Source organism: Neofelis nebulosa, chromosome 7 (genome assembly GCF_028018385.1).
Source record: "Neofelis nebulosa isolate mNeoNeb1 chromosome 7, mNeoNeb1.pri, whole genome shotgun sequence".
Classification (NCBI taxonomy): domain Eukaryota; kingdom Metazoa; phylum Chordata; class Mammalia; order Carnivora; family Felidae; genus Neofelis; species Neofelis nebulosa.
The window spans coordinates 121,541,602-121,564,763 of record NC_080788.1 but is presented as its reverse complement, the minus strand read 5'-3'; the positions used below and the strand labels follow the sequence as shown (position 1 = coordinate 121,564,763).

At 49.7% G+C, this 23,162-nt stretch overlaps 1 protein-coding gene across 3 annotated transcripts in view; it reads right to left on the bottom strand.

The window, feature by feature from the left end:
• The window catches only part of FLVCR2 (FLVCR choline and putative heme transporter 2), a 55,918-nt gene extending 33,713 nt beyond the window's left edge, over positions 1-22,205 (bottom strand). For 2 of the 3 annotated variants that reach the window (XR_009264634.1, XM_058739747.1), the window contains exon 1: positions 21,092-22,205. Coding sequence is in view for 2 of the 3 variants with exons in the window: in XM_058739747.1 (XP_058595730.1) it covers positions 21,092-21,796 (705 nt within the window). In the remaining variant the exon portion in view is untranslated. The remainder of the gene's footprint in view (positions 1-21,091) is intronic. The other variant, XM_058739746.1, reaches the window with a different exon arrangement.
• Positions 22,206-23,162: the final 957 nt, after the last annotated feature.

Genomic DNA, 23,162 nt, shown 5'->3' with positions numbered 1-23,162 from the left:
AAAAGGCCAACTCGGGATTAAGGAGGTAGCAGACCTTTATCAGGAACAAAAACAATCCCATTGATTTGGGAGGCCATAACTCACAAGGGGGTTTATGGATTTAAAAGGCTAAGCTGAGGTCTCCAAGAAGTTAGGAAGCAGGGTCACAGGGGACAGTTATCACACCTCATCAACTCAAGAGGAGCTCAGCACTGTCAGTGTGGAGCCTGCTTGGAATTCTCTCTCGCTCGCTCTCGCTCTCGCTCTTTCTCTCTGCCCTTCCCCCACTTGCTGGCTCTTGCTCTCTCTCTCTCTCTTTCTCTCTCTCAAAATAAATAAATAACCTTAAAAAAAAAAAAAAAAAAAGACTCCCAGGGTGCCTGAGTTAAGCATCAGACTTCGGCTCAGGTCATGATCTCACGGTTCGTGAGTTCGAGCTGCGCATCGGGTGAGCTAAGCATCAGACTTCGGCTCAGGTCATGATCTCACGGTTCGTGAGTTCGAGCTGCGCATCGGGTGAGCTCCAGTGCTGCTTCAGGTGAGCACCACTTCTCTCTCTCTCTCTCCCTCCCTCTCTCTTTCTCCCAGCCCCTTGCTCACTTGTGCCTCTCTCTTCTCTCAAAAAAAAAAAAAAAAAAAAAAAAAGACTTAGGACTCCCTCCCCATTCACAGGGTTTGCCCTCAAATCTAGGACTATCCTGGGGACTTCTACTACCCGGCCACTCTTGGACTTCTTCAGCCCTTTGGGGGAAAAGAGGTTAGGGAAATGCAGGAAGCGGCAGCTACTGAAATTAGGATAGCTTCCAACTGATTCTTAAAGACAACAACAGTATAACAGCTGATCCGTGGAGCTCACCATGCCAAAGTCACCATTCTAAGAACTACTAACCCGTACACACACACACACACACACACACACACACAATACACACACACAATCTTTTAATCCCTATTTAAAAAAAAATTTTTTTTAATGTTTATTTATTTTTGACAGAGAGAGAGTGAGAGCACGCGCACACATGAGTGGGGGGAGGGGCAGAGAGAGAGGGAGACACAGAACCCGAAGCAGGCTCCGCGCTCCGAGCTGTCAGCACAGAGCCCGATGCGGGGCTCGAACTCACAGACCTTGAGACCATGACCTGAGCCGAAGTCGGATGCTCAACCAACTGAGCCACCCAGGCGCCCCTTTTAATCCCTATTTTAAAATTGAGGAAATGGCATTTGAAGCAGCTTACCCAAGGTCACATAACGGTACGTGATAAGGCTAGACTTCAAGCTCAGGCCATCTGTACTGGTCTGTACTCCTAACCATTAGGTTAAATGATGAGGTGCTGGCTATTAGCCAAACTAAAAGGAAAAGAACTAATGCAAAACGATCGCCTCCTATGTGCTAGGCAGTGTGCCAAATGATTTCTCACACGTTAGCGCATTTAATCCCTATGAAAACCCCGTAAAGTTGGCATCATCGTGTCTAGTTTAGTTTTTTTTTTTTTTAATTTTTTTAATGTTTATTTATTTTTGAGACAGAGAGAGAGCATGAATGGGGAAGGGTCAGAGAGAGGGAGACACAGAATCTGAAACAGGCTCCAGGCTCTGAGCTGTCAGCACAGAGCCTGACGCGGGGCTCGAACTCACGGACCGCGAGATCATGACCTGAGCCGAAGTCGGCCACTTAACCGACTGAGCCACCCAGGCGCCCCTGGTTTGGTTTTTATAGATGAGAAAACATCTCTGATTTGCCCAAGGTCACTCAGCTTCTAACAGCAGGACTAAGAGTCAAACACATGACTAGCTGACTCCAAATCCAATAAGCAGGGTGAAATTCACAGAAGAGACAGCCCTCAAACACCTGGTAATTCCTCCAGTCTTAAATGTTCCATTCCGTAATCCAAGCACCTCCTCCTGGTCTCGCTGTTGGAGGGGAAGAGGTATCTCCAGCCATAGTCTACTTGGTTTACTCCTTAGTTACACCCCATGGGATTTCTTATTCTCATGTAGTGCTGAGTTTTGTTTGGGTTTTGTTGTTGCTGTTTTGTTTCTTCCGCAAGCGGTGGTTGTTGTCTCCCCAGCTAGGTTGTCAGCACCTGGAGGACAGGGTCACCGTTTAACATCGCCTCGTGTGACTCCTCCCCACAATGCACCCAGCACAAGGCCAAGGGCAGCGATGACTCTTGGGACTTATCTTCTAAACAAAGAGATAACTCTTAGAATTATGTAGCTCAGACCTAACTCAAGTATTTACAGTCTCCTCGATGGCAACCAGGTTGGGCACAGTAGCAATTAGCTGTGTTCTGAGAGTTTACCACCAAAAGAACGCAGACGTGAGGTGGAACGAGATGGAGAGGACCTCAGATTTAGGGCTCTCAAGATTAGATATGGAGGCCACTGGAACATGGGCCAATCAACTTCCCACCCTCAAACCTACACTCAGGGGGCACCTGGGTGGTTCAGTCGGTGGAGCATCCGACTTCGGCTCAGGTCATGATCTCACGGTTCATGAGTTCAAGCCTGGCATCCGACTCTCTGATGTCAGCTCAGAGCCCACTTCAGATCCTCTGTCCCCCCCCCTCTCTCTGCCCCTCCCCCGCTCACCGTCTCTCTCAAAAATAAACATTAAAAAAAAAAAATCTATACCTGGTATTTATTGAGCACCAACTGGTAGTACTAAAAAGTAAGGGAGGGGGCACATGGTTAGTTCAGATTATGTTCTCATGGTTTTTGAGTTCGAGCCCCGCGCTGGGCCTTGTGCTGACAGCTCAGATCCTGGAGCCTGCTTCGGATTCTGTGTCTCCCTCTCTCTCTGCCCCTTCCCTGCTCGCTCCCACTCTGTCTCTGTCTCTCTCTCTCTCTCTCTAAAAAATAAATAAACATTTAAAAAAAGATTAAAAAGTAAGGGAGGAGACAAAGAGCTCCTATCACCAAGCTTATAAGCTATCTAATATACCTTGATCTTGACCTACAGCCTTGGTGCTGGGTTTCCTCCTCATCTTTGGGGGGGGAGGGGGTGCAAAGTAGCTGAAGAGCAGAAGCACCCTAGGCTGTAAACAGAGAAGATGCTACGTTTAGGGGAAGGGTCTGAGTTCTACAGGGAAATAGATATATTTTTTTTTTCCTAAAAAAAGCCGGGGAAGGGAGATGCTGACAAAAGGCTTTATTTCTGTTTTTTAGCTGAGCCTCCTATCTGTGCCTGCTTTCAGTCATCCACCCACAAGCCTCTGGGTACACACACTCCTCCTTTTCAGGGGTGGGGTTCCTCTTGAAATCGTCCTCCTGATGAGATCTGTAAAGGGTCAGTTGAGTTCTATGCGAGGGCAGACGTGAAGCCTCCTCTGCTTCCCTTTTTACTAAGAGCCCGGGTCGCTACTGTCCTCACCACTCAAAGGTCCCTTTGTTGACAGCACTGATGGCCAAAGACCACAGGCTTACAGAGCTTCCCCATGACTCAGCTGCAAAAGAGAAAAAGCGAGGGGGCATCTCGCAAACCCCCAGGTCACCCAAAGTGGCAGAGCACAGACCTCGCTTTCTCCCAGTGTCTCACATGTGAAGTAGACAACGTGCAAAGCTCTATTCAAATGCTCGGTCATGTCGCACCAACTCTGTCCCAGACGTCCCCACACAGCAGCCGACGGACACATCCTACTGTCCTGTGTGCAGATGGTGGTAAAACAGCCCAAAGCACATGCAATGTCACACGCTGTCACCCCTAAAAGTAGTTCCTGTGATAATAAAGGTTTCTAACCCTCCCGGATTTTCTCCTAAGTCAGATTGGACTTTCTTAGTGACAGCCCTCCCCTTCTGATTTTCGGGGGTGAAACTCAGACCCAGGTGATTACTCACAGGCAGGCCCTAGAAAAGTTATCGTTTTGTGAGTTGCCATGGAAAGATCCAGCTCCTTTCCTCGGGGTGTGCCTCCAGAAACAGACAGGCTGGGTCCATGCAGTCAACTTCCTAAGTGAACTAACCCTGCCTCGTGATGCCAAGGAGAAATCTAGAAAGAGAAAGAAATCTAAGCCTTGCAGCAGGGAAACTATTAGCCACCCATATGGAACACCACCCCAAGAGAGCAGCAGCATCAGATCCGGCCCTGTAATTTAGGGAGTTACTCAGGGACCTACTTACACAAAAACATCTCCCAATATCCCGCTCTGAAGTCACCTCCCTCCCACTTGGCCTGACATTTCCACTATTACTCACTCCATCAGTTACTCCCTTAGAACTCCATCCCTCCTCCCTTAAATCTCTCCTTCATCCTCAGCGCTCAGAATGGCACCTAGAGCAAAGTAGATGCTCAATAAACATGCGTTCAATAAAAACAATAAAGGTTGTGCTGCACTGTCTCAAAAACCCCATAGCTCCCAAGAGTCGGCTGTGTAGGTAAGAGCACTGAGCCCCTATAAACGGAGCGTGTGGCCACTAACCCAAGACATGCCAAGAGGATGCGCGCCTTCATCCACTGGCTCTCATGGGTCACAACACCTGCTGTCAACTGGGGACCCGTGTGGATGCAATCCAGAACAAGCAGAATTCAAAAAGACAAAAACAGGATGGCCGGGAGCGTGTGCGGGTTACTCGCAAGGGACAGAGATCTGGCCCAGGGTGGGGACACTGTAGGAAAGGCCATGGATTTTTGTGGAGCAGCAGGCAAATACAGGGCTAGCCACTCCTGGGACAGACAACGGGGTACCCTCTACCCTCAGGGGACGGAGGAACTTTGGAGACAGAAAAGGCGACATCTTCGACATCTTTGCAAGAACTGCCCAAGCCCCAACAGTCTCTGTTGCCACTGATCACTGCCACAAGCTAACTGTAAGGAGCCTGGGAGGAAATGTGGTAAGGCCAAGACCACCGGGCTCTCAGAAGAAGGCTTCTCACTCTGGGCCCTGTCTCCTGATGGCGTGACCCAAATGGGCTCTGTGCGGTGCCAGGGATGAGGGAGCCAAAGGCAAGCGGAGGACAAAGCAGGAGCTAACAACCCCCTCCCCCCAGGTGGGAGACTGTGACATTCCTCAGGCATTCCTGGCTGCCCCAGAACAAAAGGAAAGGGAAAAACAAGTGGTTAACCGACAAAGGTCAGAGTCATGCCGGAAGTGAGTCTCCATCAGTTGGCAACTATCTTAATGATTTACAAGAAAAAAAGGCAACCTCCAGAAACCTATAGACTCGATTTCTCAGAGTCCTGACATCACCCTCCTCTCCACAGGATAGAAAATCTCATATAATCAGTCACTCTTCACAACCTCGGTGCAACTCTTTCTGCCCACTGAGCCTGTCCCCGTGCTTGAGTAAAATCACTTTTTTCTGCGCCTAAGACAGCTCAAGAATTCTTTCTTGGCCATCAGCTCTGGACCCCCACCCCCATCACTCCAAAATCACATCACCACCCCTGCTATTCACCTGCACTGAAGAAAGGAGTCATGCTAGGTACACGCAGATTGAAAAGCTGCTTTGGGCCAACCCTCGACAAAAGCCCCTTCTTGGAATCAAAAGGAATCAGGATGCTCTGCATGACTCCTGGAGCCGCAGAATGTCTCAGCTCAAGAGGTTCAAGTTAGTAGAAATGCTCCAGAAAGGGGGAAGTTCTGGAGAAGCTCTTACAGCCAGAATGACCAGAGCTTATTCTGAAATGAAGAGCTGGCTCTAAAGGCAAGAATGCCAAGCTCTGGGTACAAATGGAGGCTGTGGTCTTCAAGCCACGTACAGTCCAACAACATGGCGCCTCACAAAAGTGAGAGCACCTGATTTGTGCCCAGGAAAGCCATTTTATTCCTCGAGGGTCATGGGGCAAGTCTAGAGTCTTTTTTTCTTAGAGGCAGTTAAAAGCCAATGTGTGCACGATGTTTCAGTGTTCAAGGCACCTCCACATCCAGCACATAATCTAAGCAGCGAGGCAACCCAGTGAGGTCAATAGTAGGGAACCCAAAATGCAGGTGAAGCCCTATAGTGGGCACGTTGTGTTCTCCGTTTCCTGGATTTAAGCAACTGGCCGAAGTCACAGAGCAGTGAGGTAAAGTAAACATTGGGTTGTCTGATGCCCCCATCCCCAGCCCTGCTCTCTTCCCATAGAACCTCGCTGAGCCTCTACAAGGCACCAAACAGCTACACATCCCAGGAAGACGCAGTCTGAGACTCCAGATGACCCAGGGCCTGACGGGATCATCTGCAGTGAGTTTGTTTTATGACTGAGGCACGTGTTTGGGACATCATAAAACGGCTAACACGCTTACTCTGTACCTCCTAGCAAAGTGCCTTCTGGACAGTGAATCAGAAGGCAGTCCACTGGGAAGAGAGAATATCAATGTCTCCTTAAGTCCCTCTAAACAGACCAGCCGATGATCTGGGCTCTGGGAATACAACTTCATCTCCCCCCACAACAGCCTGCGAAACCAAACACTAGCAAGGAGGACGGTCTTACTCCACAAATAGAGCGAGAGTTACCGACGTGCCTGCCTGAAGGCCACCCAGCAGACCAGAGGCTGAGATTGTCTCTTGGTGACAGGGCCAGGGACACTCCTGCGACACTCGGGAAGCAGGGTAGTGAACGGTTAGAGGACAGGAAGTCGCTCCAGAAGCCAGAGAGCCCTGATCTTCACCCGTCACGCCCCCCTCAGCCAGCCTCACGCCCCCCTCAGCCAGCCCGGAAGAGAGAGGCTTTAACCACCCGCTGTTCTTTCTGAGGACCTGCTTCAAAGGTTCAGGAACTGAGGATACGAGTGGAGGGGATTTTCTCAGGGGGCCTAGTCACACATAAAAGGTGGAAAAGATTAGTAAGAGGGTTAAGTCAAGCTGCATTCTTCACTCACCCCCACCCCCACCCTCCTGAGGCCACAGCTGACGTGTCAATAGACGATAAGCCCGGAAAGCCCTCTGGAATCTTCCTTCAGCAAGGTGAAGATAACGCCCGACAGCTAAAGTGTAAAATCAGAGCCCCAGACTTCCATCTTCCCATCTAGATATCTTCAGTTGCTGCTGTGCACCAGGCATGGCCTCTTCTGGCCCGTGTGCTCTGAGCTAGGTCTTGTGGGGGCTGACCTCTATGCAGGAGGGGGGTGACGCTGGCCCCAACCAGCTCACCAGCTGAGAGAGTGGACCCAGGCGGGGCTGCTGAAGTTCCCCACGTATGACACCAGGGAGGCGGACCTGCGGGCAAAAACTTCAGGGACGGCAGCAGAGATGAGGAAAGTGGCTGTCATCTAAAGATGCCTCAGACGGTGCTGCAGAGGCCAAGTGTGATAGGGAGAGAGAGGATAGGTGTGGGCTCAGTCACATGTATGGAGGGCTTGTTTGATTCCAAGGGCTTTCACATACACCCTCCCTCACATAACTCTGGTAGCAACCCTGTGAGGCAGGCTTTCTTGCCATAGATAACCACGCTGATGCCCACAGAGGGCAGGTGCCCTGCTGGAGACCCCAAACGCAGCGTCCAGCAGGGCTCTGGGGTCCGGATTCCATGGCTTCCACACCACGAGCTCTCACACTTGAGTGGGCAGCAGAATCCCCGACAGAGAATCAAGAACACAGATTCCTGAGCCCCACCCAGAGAGGCTAATTCCTTGGGTCTGCCCTGGTGCCCAGGAATCTGCATTTTCAACAAACACCCCGGGTGGTTCTGGTGCTAAGGTTCATGGCCCACACACTTCATGGTGGATCTCCGCTGCCCTCAAGGAAAGAAGTCAAGAGACCGTGCTCAGCTGCTGTCTTCCTTAGGTGTCCTAGGCAGGACTGGCAAGAGAGAGAGATATCTGTATTCCTGCCAAGCTCCTTGGTAGAGGAGAAATGTTCCTCTGAATGAACTCATCGAGTGGTTCCACCAACATGTCCAGCACTGAACTGGAAGCCCAGGGCAAAGGTCTGAGGAGGCACAGATTGCTTAAGGGGCAGTCACCACCCCAAACAAATAGCCCATTGGAATAGGCCCTGACTTAACACGATGGCTCACAGCTGCTCGTTTCCACATTTCTGAGTAGATGGACACAACAAATAGCCTCATGGACGGACAGCTGCCTCCAGAGCCATCAAAGCAGCCCAAGCCATGCCAACAGTCATTTTAGGCAGAAAGCAGGAATTTCCAGGGGAGGGGGGGGGAGGGGGAGGAAAAAACCCCCAACTGTGCTTCACCTTTGTGCCCCCCCTCTGGAGCCAGCAGAGCCGTCTAATCAAAATCGGTCTCCAGGAAATGAAAGGAACTTGTGTTTACCTCCTCCGTAGAGAAGGAGCAGACAAGAGCCAAAGCAAACACTGCTCCATTATGAGGTTCTGAGACACACTGTCTAATTCCAAGAAGATGGTAAGCAAACAAAGCCCAGGCCTGCCTCCCGTCTCCCCTGAGGCACACACAGATGGCACTATTATCTGCCCGCAGGCCCGAGCAAGGCCTCATCTTGAACCGTGTGGGGCTGAGAAGCTGAGCTAATGTTTTCGCACAGCACAAAAAGAGGAAAGATGCCTGGAATGAGGTCAGAGAACAGAAGAATCGACATGGACCACCGGAGCCCTGCAGGAAGCCCTCCCACCTCTGAACGACTCAGTTAAAGAAAAAGGCTTTTAGTCCCGCAGAATCGAGAGAAGGGAGTGCTTCACTGGGTTAAGGTCAGGAACTGAGCTGCAGAGAAGTCAGGAGACAGGGAACAAAGAAAGAAGAGGAAACATCAGCTTTCACATTAACCATATGGTTCTTTGTCCTCCCTGAGGGGGTTCCAACCCTTATCCTGAAATCCACATGGGGCTGTTTGATGTTGGGGGTTGGGGGGAGCTGAAGTCAAGGAGAGGACATCCTGTTAACAGCACGGCTGGAAAAAGATCAAGAACCAGGCAGTAGAAAACAGCTGCGTCTACCTGAGAAGCCTGAACATCCGAATTCTTTCAGTAGAACCTTAAGTTTGTGAGACTGAGGACTGATAGTGCGGGTAGGGGTTGGCCCCTATCCCGGTCACCCCAGAGACTCCAAAGTGTTCATCACAGACAACAGGTGTCATCACCACATGCTGGGAAAATAACACCACCTCCCAACACCTATATACAGTTTTAGTTTGAGCAGCTCTCAAGTGGGACAAGTCTCCATCACAATACTGCCTGGAAACTTCCTGGAACGGCCCACCCTCCCTGGCCAACTCCTGGTCACTCCACTCATTAAGAATCAGCTCCTAGGGGCACCCGGGGGGCTCAGTCGGTTAAGCATCCAACTCTGGATTTTGGCTCGGGTCATGATCTCACCATTCATGAGTTTGAGCCCTATGTTAGGCTCCATGCTGACAGTGTGGAGCCTGCTTGGGATTCTCTCTCTCTCTCTCTCTCGCTCGCTCTCGCTCTCGCTCTCTCTCTCGCTCTCTGCCCATCCCACCCCACAAAATAAATAAATAAGTAAACCACAAGAAAAAAAAAAAAGAATCAGCTCTTAAAAATGGCCTTTACTGATGTCAATACTGATAATATCTCTTCTTTATTTAGCACTTCTTATCTGAAAAATTCTGCTAGCTAAGAGCCCTCCATTTGCCTCATTTAATTCCTTCCTTTACCTTCTGCAGTAGCCAATATTATCTCCAGCTTAAAAAAGAAGTCAAAGCGTAGAAAACTGAAGGGATTTGTTCAAGGGTATACAGCAGAGCTAAACACGGTGTTCTCAACCACACTGGGTCTGGCACGGAACCATGCCAGGCATGGAACCCAACCCGGGTCTTGAACTCATGACCCTGAGATCAAGACCTGAGCCGAGATCAAGAGTTGGGTGCTTGACTGCGCCACCCAGATGCCCCATTTTAACCACTGTTATTATTTTTATTTTGAGAAAGAGAGCACGAGCAGGGGAGGGGCAGAGAGAGGCGAAAGAGAATCCCAAGCAGGCCCTGTACTGTCAGCGCAGAGCCTAACATGGGGCTCGAACTCACGAACCATGAGATCATGACCTGAGCCAAAGTCAGGCGTCAGACCTTTAACCGAGGGAGCCACCAAGGCACCCCCCCCCATTTTAACCATTTTTTTTAACTGTATGGTTCAGTGACATTAAGTACATTCATATGGCTGTACAACCATCACCTCCAGAACATTTTTCATCTTCCCAAACTGAAACTCTGTGCCCATCAAACACTAACTCTCCATTCCCTCCTCCCCTAGCCCCTGGCAACCACCATCCTGCTTTCTATGAAACTGAGCACTCCCTGTACTTGTGGTAGAATCAAAATAGATTTAATCTTTGTCCCTGGCTCCTGTCACAAAGCTCTAAAAGCGCTTGGAATTTCCTGAGTGAAAGGAGTATCTTTTGTTCCTCGTAAGGAACGCCTTTCCATCACACCTGAATTTCTGCTATCGAGGTGCCTTAGAGTAAGGCCTTTGGATGGCTTTAGGATGAGATAATCTCCAGAAAAATGTGGGATTAGAGTTTGGGAACTTTCAGCCCCATCCTCCCCCCACCCGACCTCTGAAGTGGGGAAGGGACCTGGAATTTGAGCTCTATAAAAACACATGAACGAGGAAATTCTGCAAGCTTCCTGGTCAGTGAACACGTCACACCAGTACTGGGAGGGTGGCATGCCTAGAGAGGCCCTCACATCTTTTCCATCTGGCTGTTCCTGAGTTGGGTCCTTTATAATAAACAAATAAAGTAAGTTACTTACTTTACCAGTAAGTATAGTGTTTACCTGAGTTCTGTGAGCCATTCTAGCAAATTATAGAACTTGAGTAGGGGTCATGGGAACCCTCAGTTTCTAACGGGTCAGTCACAAATATGGCTGCCACCACCAGGACTTGCCAATGGCATCTCAAGTGGAGGCGGTCTTGTGGAACTGAGGCCTTTGCTGGTGGAGTTGGTCAGCATTAACTCCAAGTAGTTGGTGTCAGAATTACATGGAATTGTAGGACACCCAGCTGGTGGTAGAAAATTGGAGAACTGGCTGGCATCAGAAAAAAGAGGCACATCAATACCTCATATAAGCGGAATCGTATAGTACCTCTCCTTCGGTGGACTACCTTATTTCACTTAACATTTTCCAGGTTCATCCATGTGTGACATGTGTCAGAATTTCCTCTCCTTTCAAGGCTGAATAATATTTCATTTTATGTGTATATCACATAACACATGTGTAGATGGACACTCAGGTTGCTTTCACTTTTTGGCTATTGTGAATGATGTTGCCATAAACAGGGGCATACAGATAACTGTTTAACTTCTGCTTTCCATTCTTGTGGGTAAACACCCAAAAGCAGAATTGCTGGATCACACGGTAATTCTATTTTTAATTTTTTAAGGAACTGCCATTGTGTCTTCCATACGACTACACCATTTTACATCCCGTCAGCAATGCACGAGGGCTCCAATTTCTCCACACCCTGGCCTACACTTGCTTCCTTCTTTTTTCTTTCTTCGTAGCCATCCTCCTGAGTGTGAGATGGTATCTCGTTGTGCTGTTGATTCGCCTTTCCCTGATGATGGGCATCTTTTTATGTGCTCATTGACTATCCTTTGCTCAAAATCCTTTGCTCATTTTTAAGTGAGATTGTTCCTTTTATTGTTCAACTGTAGGAGTTGTTTATATATTCTGGGTATCAACCCCTCATCAGATACATGATTTGGAAATATTTTCTCCCTTTGCATGCGTTACTCTTTCACTCTATTGATAGTGTCCTCTGGTGCAAAGAAGTGTTTTATTTCGATGTAGTCCACTGAACCTATTTTTTTTCTTTTGTTGCCCATGCTTTTAGTATGACAACCAAGAAATCATTGCCATCATCACCAAATCCAACATCAGTAAGCTCTTTCCCTACACTTTCTTCTAACGGTCTTCCAGTTTTCCCAGCACCATTTGTTGAAAAGGCTAGTGATAATGATGTGTCAGTGTAAGTTCATCAATTGTAACAAATGTGCCACAGTGGCTTACAGTTTTCTCAACACTGTTTATTGAAAAGACTGGTGATTATGATGTGTCAATGTAGGCTCAACAATTCTAACAAATATACCGCTCTGGTGGGGGATGTTGAGAATGGGGGAGGCCATGCATGGTGGAGGTGGAGGGTAGGGAGTATATGGGAAATCTTTGTACCTTCTACTTAATTTTGCTGAAAACCTAAAAGTGCTCTAAAAAAATAGTATTTTGGGGGGGGGGGTGCGCCTGGGTGCCCAGCTCAGTTGATTAAGCTTTGGACTTCGGCTCAGGTCATGATCTCAATGGTTTGAGGGTTCGAGCCCCGTGTCGGGCTCTGTGCTGACAGCTCGGAGCCTGGAGCCTGCTTTGGATTCTGTGTCTCCCTCTTTCTCTGCCCCTCCCCTGCCCACACTCTGTCTCTCTCTCTCTCTCAAAAATAAATAAACATTTTTAAAAAGTCTTCTTTTTTTTTTTTTTTTTAAGTAAATGGTTTCCATTGGCCTTAGCATCCTTGTTGAAATCATTTGACCACATATGTGAGGGTTTATTTCTGGGCTCTCTATTCCATCAGTCTGTATGTTTGTCTTCTGCCAATACCGTACTGTCATGATTAGTACAGCTTTGTTATTAGTTTTAAAATCAAGAAATGTGACACCTCCAATTTTGTTGTCCTTTTCCAAGATTGTTTTAGCTATTCAGTGTCCCTTAAATTTCCACATGAATTTTAGAAGCCATTTTTCTATTTCTGCAAATAACATCATTGGGATTCTAATGTGGAACTCATGGACTCTGGAGATTTGTTTTTGGTAGTATTTCCATCTTAACAATATTAAGTCTTCCAGCAATCTTGGGCGAATTTATCCCTAGGTGTTCTGTTTTTGATGCTCCTGTAAGTGGAATTGTCTTCTTAATTTGCTTTTTGGATTGTTCATTGTTAGTGCACAAAAATACAATTAGGTTACAGTGTTGCAAAGTCAGTTTGCAGAAAGGAACTAGTCCTTGGGAGCACAGCATGGGGAAAGGGGGAGAGGGAGGGAAAATGTATGCAAAGAGGCCATGAAATGTCCTACCAGTTTGAATGTGGCTTTATCTTGGTCCAGTGTTTGCCTGGTTGCTATCTTTGACGAACCTCCAGAATTCCCATAAAGAAATTATTTTAGCTGGTTTCTAGTTTATTTAACATTTCTGTGGGGGAGCCAGGGTCTGAAGCTTCCTGACCCACCATCTCGTTGATGTCACTCTCCCAGGCATAAGGCTTATTCTCCAAGCAGTGAGTGTATCTCCAAGGAGAGAATTAAGGAGCCACACTGGTCACAGCAGACAGACCAGACTGGGAGAGAACAAGAGACAAGCTGGACAGAAATGGGGAGGAGTAGGGGTCTTAGCGTGCTAACCCGAAGACTTAGACTTGATTCCACGGACTTGCCAGGCTCCTGCGACAATGCCACCAAGGCAACAAAGACAAGATATAAGTCAGACCAGGCCAACCTGAACCTTCTCCAGTGCCCTGAACCGAAGATCAAGGAAACAAAAGGAATAGGGTGCATCAGCCAGGTTCCACCTCACATTCCACCAGAGCCTGCCCTCAACCCCCACCCCCATCCCCCACCCCCCGCCCCGGGTTGGAGTGTATGTTCAAAACCTGAAATGAATCCGAATTACGAGCCCCACCCCCCAGCCCCAGTCTCTTCCCTCAATCTGAAGGATGGGCAGCTGAGCTCCGCTGCTCCCACCTGCACACCAGACCGCATACAGCAAGCACATAATCAGTCTACCCTGACAAGACCGTGGCTGCGAGCAAGAGGCTGCCTTCCCATGGCCTGCTGTTCCTCTCTCCTGGCGATTTCAAAAACTGATCGGTAGTGTCACGTGGGAAGCCAGGTGAAAAGACAGGAGCCCGGGCCCCGCCCCTAGAGAGTCCAGTTAAGGAAGTCCTCATAGGGGCCCAGGCCTCTGGATTTTTATCCAGCCCCTTGGGTGAGGTGCGATCACCATTTTTGGCTTGGAGCACTGGTCTGGTTTCCTCCCCAGAGCTGCTAGACTCCAAGTTCATTTCTGCCAGCCCGTATGTTTGGTGCGGACTTTCTGACTGACGGGAAAACTAGAATCCACTTCCGCTTTACCTTCCCTAGAAGTCTCCAACTGGAAGTTTGGTGGTTTCGTTGTTTTTTGGTTTTTTTTAATGTTTATTTCTTTTTGAGAGAGAGCGCGCGCGCGCTCGAGAGAGGGGCAGAGAGAGAGAGACACAGAATCCGGAGCAGGCTCCAGGCTCTGAGCTGTCAGCACAGAGCCCGACGCGGGGGTTCAAACTCACAAACCATGAGATCGTGACCTGAGCCGCAGTCAGATGCTTAACGGACCGAGCCACCCAGGCGCCAAACTGTAAGTTTTATCTGATCCACAGTTTCAAAAGATAGAATATAATTAAACACACACTTACGCATTAGTTATCAGCATTAAAAAAAAAAAAATAGACTTCATAAGCCAGACACAGAAAGATAAATATTGTCTGATTCCACTTATATGAGGTCCCTAGCAGAGGCAAATGCATAGAGACAGAGAGCAGAAGAGAGGTCACTCCGGGCTGGAGGGAGGGGGATTGGAGGAGTTACCTGATGGGTGCAGAGTTGTTGAGGGAGATGAAAAGGTTTTGGGTATAGAGCGCGGTAATGCTTACACCGTGAAAGCATTTAAGGCCACCGAATTGTACCCTCGCGAAGAGTTAAAATGATACACATGATGTCTCTTTTACCAGAATAAAAACAAATAAACCAACAAAACAGACTTCACCTAAAAATCTGGATATCTTGTTTCTCCTTCAACAACCACCACCCCCAAATGAGATCTGGTAACACTGGGTCCTGCTTTGTCTGTCAACAGTCGGAGGGAGCGAAGCAGCTGCTCTCTGTAGGGGGGGGGGGGGGGGGGGGGGGGAACTCTCACGCTGTGACCCCACCACACCCTAATTTCATCTCGACTCTATCACATTTCTAAGACCTGGCTGGCCCCCAGGAGCATTTGAGGGTTGGCACCGGCCCCACCCCATCAGTCATCACTGACTCACCCAAGTCAGTCACCACTTGTCTCTGTCTGTCTTCCCGGCCCTGGTCTATTCCTGTCTTCCGGTGCATGAGAGGAGGCCCAGAAGTGGTCAGCCGTGAGGGCAGGCTCTCCACGTGCTTTAAGTAACAAGAGCAAACGCGAGCGGAGAACAAGAGTTTGCCTTCACCTCCCCCAGCTTCACTCAGTCCGTGAAACGCCTCTGATGTTAGAAAATCCAGAGTGGGGGCGCCTGGGTGGCTCAGTCGGCTAAGTGTCCAACTCTCGATTTCGGCTCAGGTCATGATCTCATGGTCCTTGAGTTCGAGCTCCGCATCAGGGCAGAGCCTGCTTGGGATTCTCTCTCTCCCCCATTGACCCTACCCTGCTGGTGCTCTCTCTCTCTCCAAATGAATGAACTTTTTTAAAAAAAATTAAAAAAAGAAGAAAAAGAAAATCCCGAGTGATAAGCCTAGACTTTAACACACCCCAATGACCATGATTTTGCAACAGGAGTAGGTTGACCACCCACCTCATGACCCTGAGTCAGAGGGACCAGGACCCGGTGTCAGACACCCGGCCTCTCGGAATATTACCACACCTTTAGCCAGTCCCGCAAATACCACTTCCTCGAGGCTGGCCTCAGTTTCCTAGACCCCATCTTTATCTGCTAGAATCTGATTTCCAGTATTGAAATATTGAAACATGATGTGGTTCAGGACAGAGTCCTCTAAATTCTGGCACCTGGAATGTTTTGCGCTGAAGGAGTTTGAGGAAACAGAAGCAGGAAGGTCACTCTGACCTCCTCCTCCTCACCCTTCTTCCCTGGAAGAGGCCTTAAAAACCTCCTGTGAGAGTTACCACTCCCATACCAGGCAAAGGAGCACCCTTACCCCTGAAGACAAAGGGATGCCAAGGAGAACCCTGACAAGCAGGCCGTCCTCAGCTCCCCTAATTCACCACATTAACTTCGTACTCCTGACCTGGCATTTCCCTCCGCCATGGTGCACTTTTCACCAAACCTCGCATAAATGTACACAGCACTGTTTCTTCCTTTCCTCGGGGAGGCTCCCATGTCATGGAATACTTATCATACATTCGGATGGAGGCGCCTGGCTGGCTCAGTCAGTTGAGCATCTGACTCTTGGCTTCAGCTCAGGTCATGATCTCACGGTTCGTGAGTTCGAGCCTCGCGTCAGGCTCTGTGCTGACAGCTCGGAGCCTGGAGCCTGCTTCGGATTCAGTGTCTCCCTCTCTCTCTCTCTGCCCCTCCCCTGCTCACACTCTGTCTCTCTCTCTCTCAAAAAAAATAAACATTAAAAAAAATTTTTTTAAACAAACGTGGATGATGTTCTCCTGATAATCTGTCTTCATCGGTTTAATTTTGAGACCCTAAAAGGGTCAAGGAAAACTGCCCCCTCTCACCCCCTAAATAGCATCATTGCTCCAGATCTGCAAGTCCAACCTGTCTATGGAACACGTCTCATCATTCCTGGGAAATGTGGCTGGGCTACAAGGGTGAAATACGTGCCTATTTTCAAAGGGTATGAAAAAGGAATGTAAAACAACTTATTAGTGATTTTATCATATTGATTATATGTTGAAAGAATATTTTGGATATATCGGGTTAAAGAAAATAGAGTACTAAAACTAGTTTCACCTGCTCTTTCCACTTTTTCTTTCTTTCTTTTTTTTTGACAGAGAGAGAGAGAGAGAGAGAGAGAGAGAGAGTGAGTGGGCTGGGGAGGGGCAGAAAGAGAGGGAGACGGAGGATCCAAAGCAGGCTCCGCACTGACAGTAGAGAGCCCGCGGGGCTGAAACCCACGACCTGTGAGATCATGACCTGAGCCAAAGTCTGGCACTTGACTGAATGAGCCACCCAGGTGCCCTTGCTCTTTCTACTTTTTAAAAAATGTACATTTCACCGATTTTAAGCCACCCCCACTGGATGCCGGACACTACAGCCGGTCCTGAACCCTATACACGCCACGTTTTTTTCTACACATTATCTACCTATGATAAAGTTTAATTTGTGAATGAGGCACAGGACGAGATTAGCAACAGCTAGTAATAAAATTGAGCCACTCTAACAATATGCTGTAATAAAAGTTATGTGAGTGACGCCTCTCTCTCTCTCAAAATACCTTCTTGTACTGTACTCGCCCTTCTTACGATGATGTGAGTTGATAAAACGCCTAGTGATGAGACAAAGTGAGGTGGATGATGTGGCACTGTGACACAGTATTAGGTGACGGGTGACTTTCTGTAAGTCAGAAGGAGGCCCATCCGTTTCCAGGCTGACCACAGGTGACTGAAACCACGGAAAGTGAAGCCACAGATAAGGGGAGACTACTGCACCCTAACTCAAAAAGCAAACATTCTCTCCTACTCCGCTTCTGGGTGACACTGTGCTCTCGGCTGTCCAAGGGCCCTTGAGGAAGGCCCTTCCCATCTTAGTGCTATAGGCTCATCGGGGCTGGAGCTCATTTGGTCTCTTCCAGCCTCCACATCTCTCTTCCAATGCCACCAAGCTAGCACCAGACTCCAAGACAGGGCTCTTGCCCAACCCTTCCGCTGTAACGTTATCCACATGACTCAAAACCCCACGTGGATCATTTCCCTGGAAGCCCTGGAACAAGTGTTGCTACATGCCAGGCTGTTACCCCTGTGCCAGTGGCCAGAGCCAAAGGGAAGAGGCTCGGTTGCAATTCTAAGACTCCTTCCCTCTCTCACCCCAGCTGAGGCTTCACTGGTTTCTTCTCCCCTAAAGACCGGAGCCCCACCTTCTTGTGCCTCCGGCTAGGCTCAAAGGGGCAGAATAGGGTGGGTGGGAAGGCGATGCTAATGCCAAGCACTCCAAAACCAAAAACAGGTTCGAGGCTCTGATCCTGAAGAAAACTGCTGGATACTTTATCACCACCAACAATCAGACACAAGGGGCAAGATTTGAACCTCACAATCCTGCCCGGCCCCCTTTAAAAAAATATACGCTTCAGGGGCGCCTGGTTGGCTCAGTCCGTTAAGTGTCCGACTTTGGCTCAGGCCATGATCTCTCGGTTGGTGAGTTCGAGTCCTGCGTCAGGCTCTGTGCTGACAGCTCCGAGCCTGGAGCCTGTTTCGGATTCTGTGTCTCCCTCTCTCTCTGCCCCTCCCCGACTTGCGCGCACTCGCTCTCTCATTCTCTCTCTCTCTTTCAAAAATAAACATTAAAAAAAATTTTTTTAGGGGCGCCTGGGTGGCTCAGTCGGTTAAGCGTCCGACTTCAGCTCAGGTCACGATCTCACGGTCCGTGAGTTCGAGCCCCGCGTCGGGCTCTGGGCTGATGGCTCAGAGGCTGGAGCCTGCTTCCGATTCTGTGTCTCCCCCTCTCTCTGACCCTCCCCCATTCATGCTCTGTCTCTCTCTGTCTCAAAAATAAATAAACGTTAAAAAAAATTTAAAAAAAAATTTTTTTTAAATATATGCTTTATCCACATGACAAGTTGGTAGTGGCCTACTGACACGGGCTTTTGGAGGTGGAGTTGCGTTCAAATCTCCCTTCTACCACTTAGTAGCTGTGGGACCTCGATAAGCTTGCTCCATCTTTCTGGGTCTCAATTTCCTCACCTGTAACAACGGGGACGATTCCACCTACCTCGCAGAATTGAAAAATTAAATAATAGATGAGAAAGTGCCTTTCCTTCCCCTTCAATTGTTCCTAAGCATTTAGGCAAAGAAGATATTAAAAACCCCATGGAGGGGCGCCTGGGTGGCTCAGTCGGTTGAGCGTCCGACTTCGGCTCAGGTCACGATCTCACGGTCCGTGAGTTCGAGCCCCGTGTCGGGCTCTGGGCTGATGGCTCAGAGCCAGGATTCTGTGCCTCCCTCTCTCTCTGCCCCTCCCCCGTTCATGCTCTGTCTCTCTCTGTCTCAAAAATAAATAAACGTTAAAAAAAAAAATTAAAAAAAAAAAAACCCATGGAGAATGAAAATAAGTCCTTTATGCGTAGGTCTGTCCGGGTGTTTGTTCATTTGTTTATGGGGATCTTAGTGCCTGGCGCAATTTTAAAATCTGGTACAGGAACTTTGCAAAGGCAGGGATTATCTTTACAGCCCTAGCACAGTGTTGGGCACAAGGCAGGTACCAGATGAATGCTTGTTGAATGAATGAATGAATGAATGAATGAACAAATGTGATGCAAACAGAGAGTTACCAGGGCACGGGTATTTGCTGACCAGTGTGAGGTTTGCAAGCCACAAAGAATTCTTCTGTGGAATAGCATTTAAAATCTGTTTAGACAGGAGCGCCTGGGTGGCTCAGCCAATTAAGCGTCCGACTTTGGCTCAGGTCATAATCTCAGTTTGTGAGTTTGAGCCCCACATCGGGCTCTGTGCTGACAGCTCAGAGCCTGGAGCCTGCTTTGGATTCTGTGTCTCCCTCTCTCTCTGCTCCTCCCCGACTCATGCTCTGTCTCCCTCTCTCCTTCAAAAATAAATAAAAACATTTTTTTTTTTTTAATTTTTTTTTCCAACGCTTTTTATTTATTTTTGGGACAGAGAGAGACAGAGCATGAACGGGGGAGGGGCAGAGAGAGAGGGAGACACAGAATCGGAAACAGGCTCCAGGCTCCGAGCCATCAGCCCAGGGCCCGACGCGGGGCTCGAACTCACGGACCGCGAGATCGTGACTTGAGCTGAAGTTGGATGCTTAACCGACTGCGCCACCCAGGCGCCCCAAAAATAAATAAAAACATTAAAAAAATTTTAAATCTGTTTAGACAAATTTGTGGAGCCTTTTTTCCTACGCAGCAAAGCTCCAGTTACTCTAATAATATTTCTCCTCCATTCAGCCTGCTTTCCTCAAAAAGAAAGGTAAAAACACACTCCAAGAACCAGACACGGTCATCTCTACGTGAGGAAGCATAAACAATTCAGTTTTTCATAATTTTTTTTAGGGTGAAACCTAAAAGATCAAATGAAACACATGCCTCCGTGATACAAATATATGCTGTCAGAGTGTTTTTGAATGCAAAATTCTTCGCATTTCCTGACCTCGGTGGGGAGTGCGTGTGGGGAATGAATAAACAGTTTCATTACATTTTAAAGATATATCCGGTATTAAGTTCCCTCACAGGTGTGTGAGAAGGCACCTGAAAACCTGTTCGTTTATGCTTTATGGTTTACAAAAAAATTCTGGATTCTCTGATCTCGCCAGGCGACCTGAGGTCTTCTCCCAGTTAGCAATCCTGCCCTCCCCAAACAATGGGTTTGAGATTGCAGTGACCTTGTCTGAATCGTGTTCTGTTGCTAACAGGGAGATTTCACCCTTGGGAGGCTTCAAAGGTCATGACCTTCATCCCCCAGCTTTACCCTCCTGTAAGGGAAAAATCCTATAAGAACTAGGGGTTACTGGTCACAGCCACGATTGCGTCCGCCTGCGAAGAAGTGAGACCCAGAGGCAAAGGTCCAGATAAAGTAGGATCCCAACTTTTGGGATCATAACCTCAACTGAGACGCAAAGAATTTGAGATCCTCCTTCTACAAAGAAGGTGAGAGAAGGGATTGAGATATGAGCTCTCCACACCTTTCCCAAAAGGTTTTCTAGGCCTTAGAAATTCAGAGAAAGATTTCTACTCCACCCTGCTGGGTTTGGCTTTAACCCCCAGGGAAGGAGTTTGGCCCAAAGCATCGTTCCCACTGTTCTGGCTTCAGCTGTGTATAAACGAAGGTAAAAACAGTGCCAAACAACCGTCAGGGCAGCATTCTGGGAGAGCCTGTGTGCTACGGGAGATACCGCACTCTAGGAAAGTTGGTTCGTCAGGCTAAAAATATCTGCCAATTCTGGTGATACCAGAATAATCTGACACCCATGGGCTTATCCCTGAGAAAGAATAGCTTTCCTGAAATCACAGGTCTAAGCTGGTGGACTGGCAGGGTCAGGAAGGCGTATGTTCCAGAAGCATGCTTTCGGCTAGGGGAGGAGAAATTGTTGGTGAAAGAAAAGGTCCCCTCCTCTTCTGTTTCCCTGCACTTCTCTCAAGCAGCCATCCAGTCACAATCACTCACTCCCACCGTCGGTCACACCCAGCCACGAAGTCACCCAGAGTCACAAACACTGCTGAAGTCAGAAAATGACAGTCTCCCATAGGCTCAGGTGCAGTCAGGTACACTCTTAACACACTGAGCCTCACACAATGATATGACGCCCGTTCCTCTGAACGCGGGCCAACAACTCAACCCACCTGATTGCCGAAGACAGCTATGGAACAGGCCGTTGATACCTCATTGGCCCCGAACCAGACTGAAGCGATGCGGGAGGGCATGCCCAGGATGAAGACCTGGGCCACAGAGCAGATGATCTGGCCCAGCACGGTGACCGGGAAGAGATGCGGCTTCAGGCTACCCAACTTCACCCAGGCCCCCAGGCAGTTGAGAGCGGACCCGGTGAGGGCGATGGTGCGCAGGCCGAATTTCTCCAGCAGCCAGGCCACGGGCAGCAGCAGAGGGATGTAGGTCAGCATGTAGCACATGGACAGCCAGTCGATGGCAAAGGCGCTGACCCCGTAGAAGTGCATGAAGATGTTATTGATGGAGCCGTACTGGATCCACTGGAAGGCGTTGCACATGGAGTAGCAGCTAAACAGCAGGACCACCACCCAACGGCGCTTGCTCACCTTGATCACACTAAGGTCCTCGGGGCACGAGCTACTGGGGTGAGCCAAGCCACCGGACTGGGCCAGCATACTGGGGTGGGCCGAACTGCTCGGGCGGGCCGACACGGCGGGGTGGATGGAGACACTGGGGTGGGCCGACACGCTCGGGTGCATCGACGCGCTCGGGTGCGTGGACACGCTCTGGTGCCCCGAGGCGCTGTGGTCCACCCGGAGTGCGGGGTCCTGCGCGGGCGTGCCATTTTGCTCCTGTTGGTTGGGCTCTTCATTCACCATGACCACAGCCCCTGCTGAAGCCCTAGACAGGTGCTGAGGGCTCCAGCACTCTTAAGGGACAGTGGCCTCGGCTGCCGCCTTCGAGCTGAGCTGTCGGGGCACTTGCCCTGGCCCACCCCGGAATAAACGGAGACCAGAGCCTTCGTAAAAGCTGCGAGCAGAGCTCTTCCTGCACTCACCCCCAGGCTTCTGCTCCCACTTTTCCTGGGTGTCTTCAGCCCCCGACCGCTGTCCCAGGCTGGCCGCGGACACCTCAGCCCGGTCCTGGCTACGGGTGCCTCGAGTCCTCCCGAGGGGTTCAGGTCAAGGTCAGCCCCTCAAATCTCGGGGGGAAAGTTCGCGCCTTGCACGGAGCCTCTAGGTGGAACTCGGTTCCGCTTGGGGCCCCGCCCCCTCGGGCGCACGTGACCGCCCCACCCCCGTCCAGCCCGGCTTCCCCCACCCTCCTGCCCCCCCACTCCCTCCAGCCTTCTCCAGCCGGGCTAGTCCGGCTGAGCAGTTGTTTCGACACAGCTTGCGGGGTGCATTCCTCCCCCACGCCCCGGGTGCCATGGAAACCGCCGGATTAACCCCCACCCCCCCCCACCCCCGCACTGCCCCTCAAATGCATTTGCGCCTCCCAGGGGAGCCCGCAGGAAAACAAACACCGACTCTGCGAAGGTGACCCCACAGACAGAGTCTCCTCCGCGCCTGTCCCCATTCCCTGCGCGCGGGCACCGATGCCCGGCGCCTCCAAAGTGTTCTGGGGAATCGAAGAGGGATTCCGGACTTTTTCCCACTTGGCTGAGCTCCCAGATCCTTGCTGAACTTTCCGGTGTAAAGAGATTTGTAGATTTCCCAGTCTGGTTGCGCTCCTGGGGTAAACGGGAATTGCAGGAAACTCGTTTTGCTGGCTGCTTTTCCCTGAGGACCTGGTCCTTTATTGCGGAACTCAGATTTGAACCTGTGAGGTAGGGCTCTTCTTTCCTGGGGGGGGTCCCTGGGCAGCCCCCTAGGCGAGCACCTGAGGGTGGAGGGTAGACGGGAGTTTGGAGATTCTTTAGAGCTGCGGTGTTGTGGGGCACAGCGCTGGCTCTGGATGTGGTCTTTAGGTAGCCCTGGGCTGCCACCTGTTGATCCCAGCCCGTGATAGAGGGTAATGCCTCGAGTCATCGCCTCCAGAAAGTCAGACCTGCAGGGCAGAAATGCCTTCTCGCAGTGTCCATTTTAGCCCCGGGAGGGATAAGAGCCCAGATTCTCCCTGGGTTCAAACAGCAGCCTAGCTGCTCCTAGGTGTGTAATGTAAATTAAGATGCACCACCTCTCTGTGCCTCAGTTTCTTCATCCGTAAAATAGGGAGGATGAAATGATAGTACCCATCTCACAG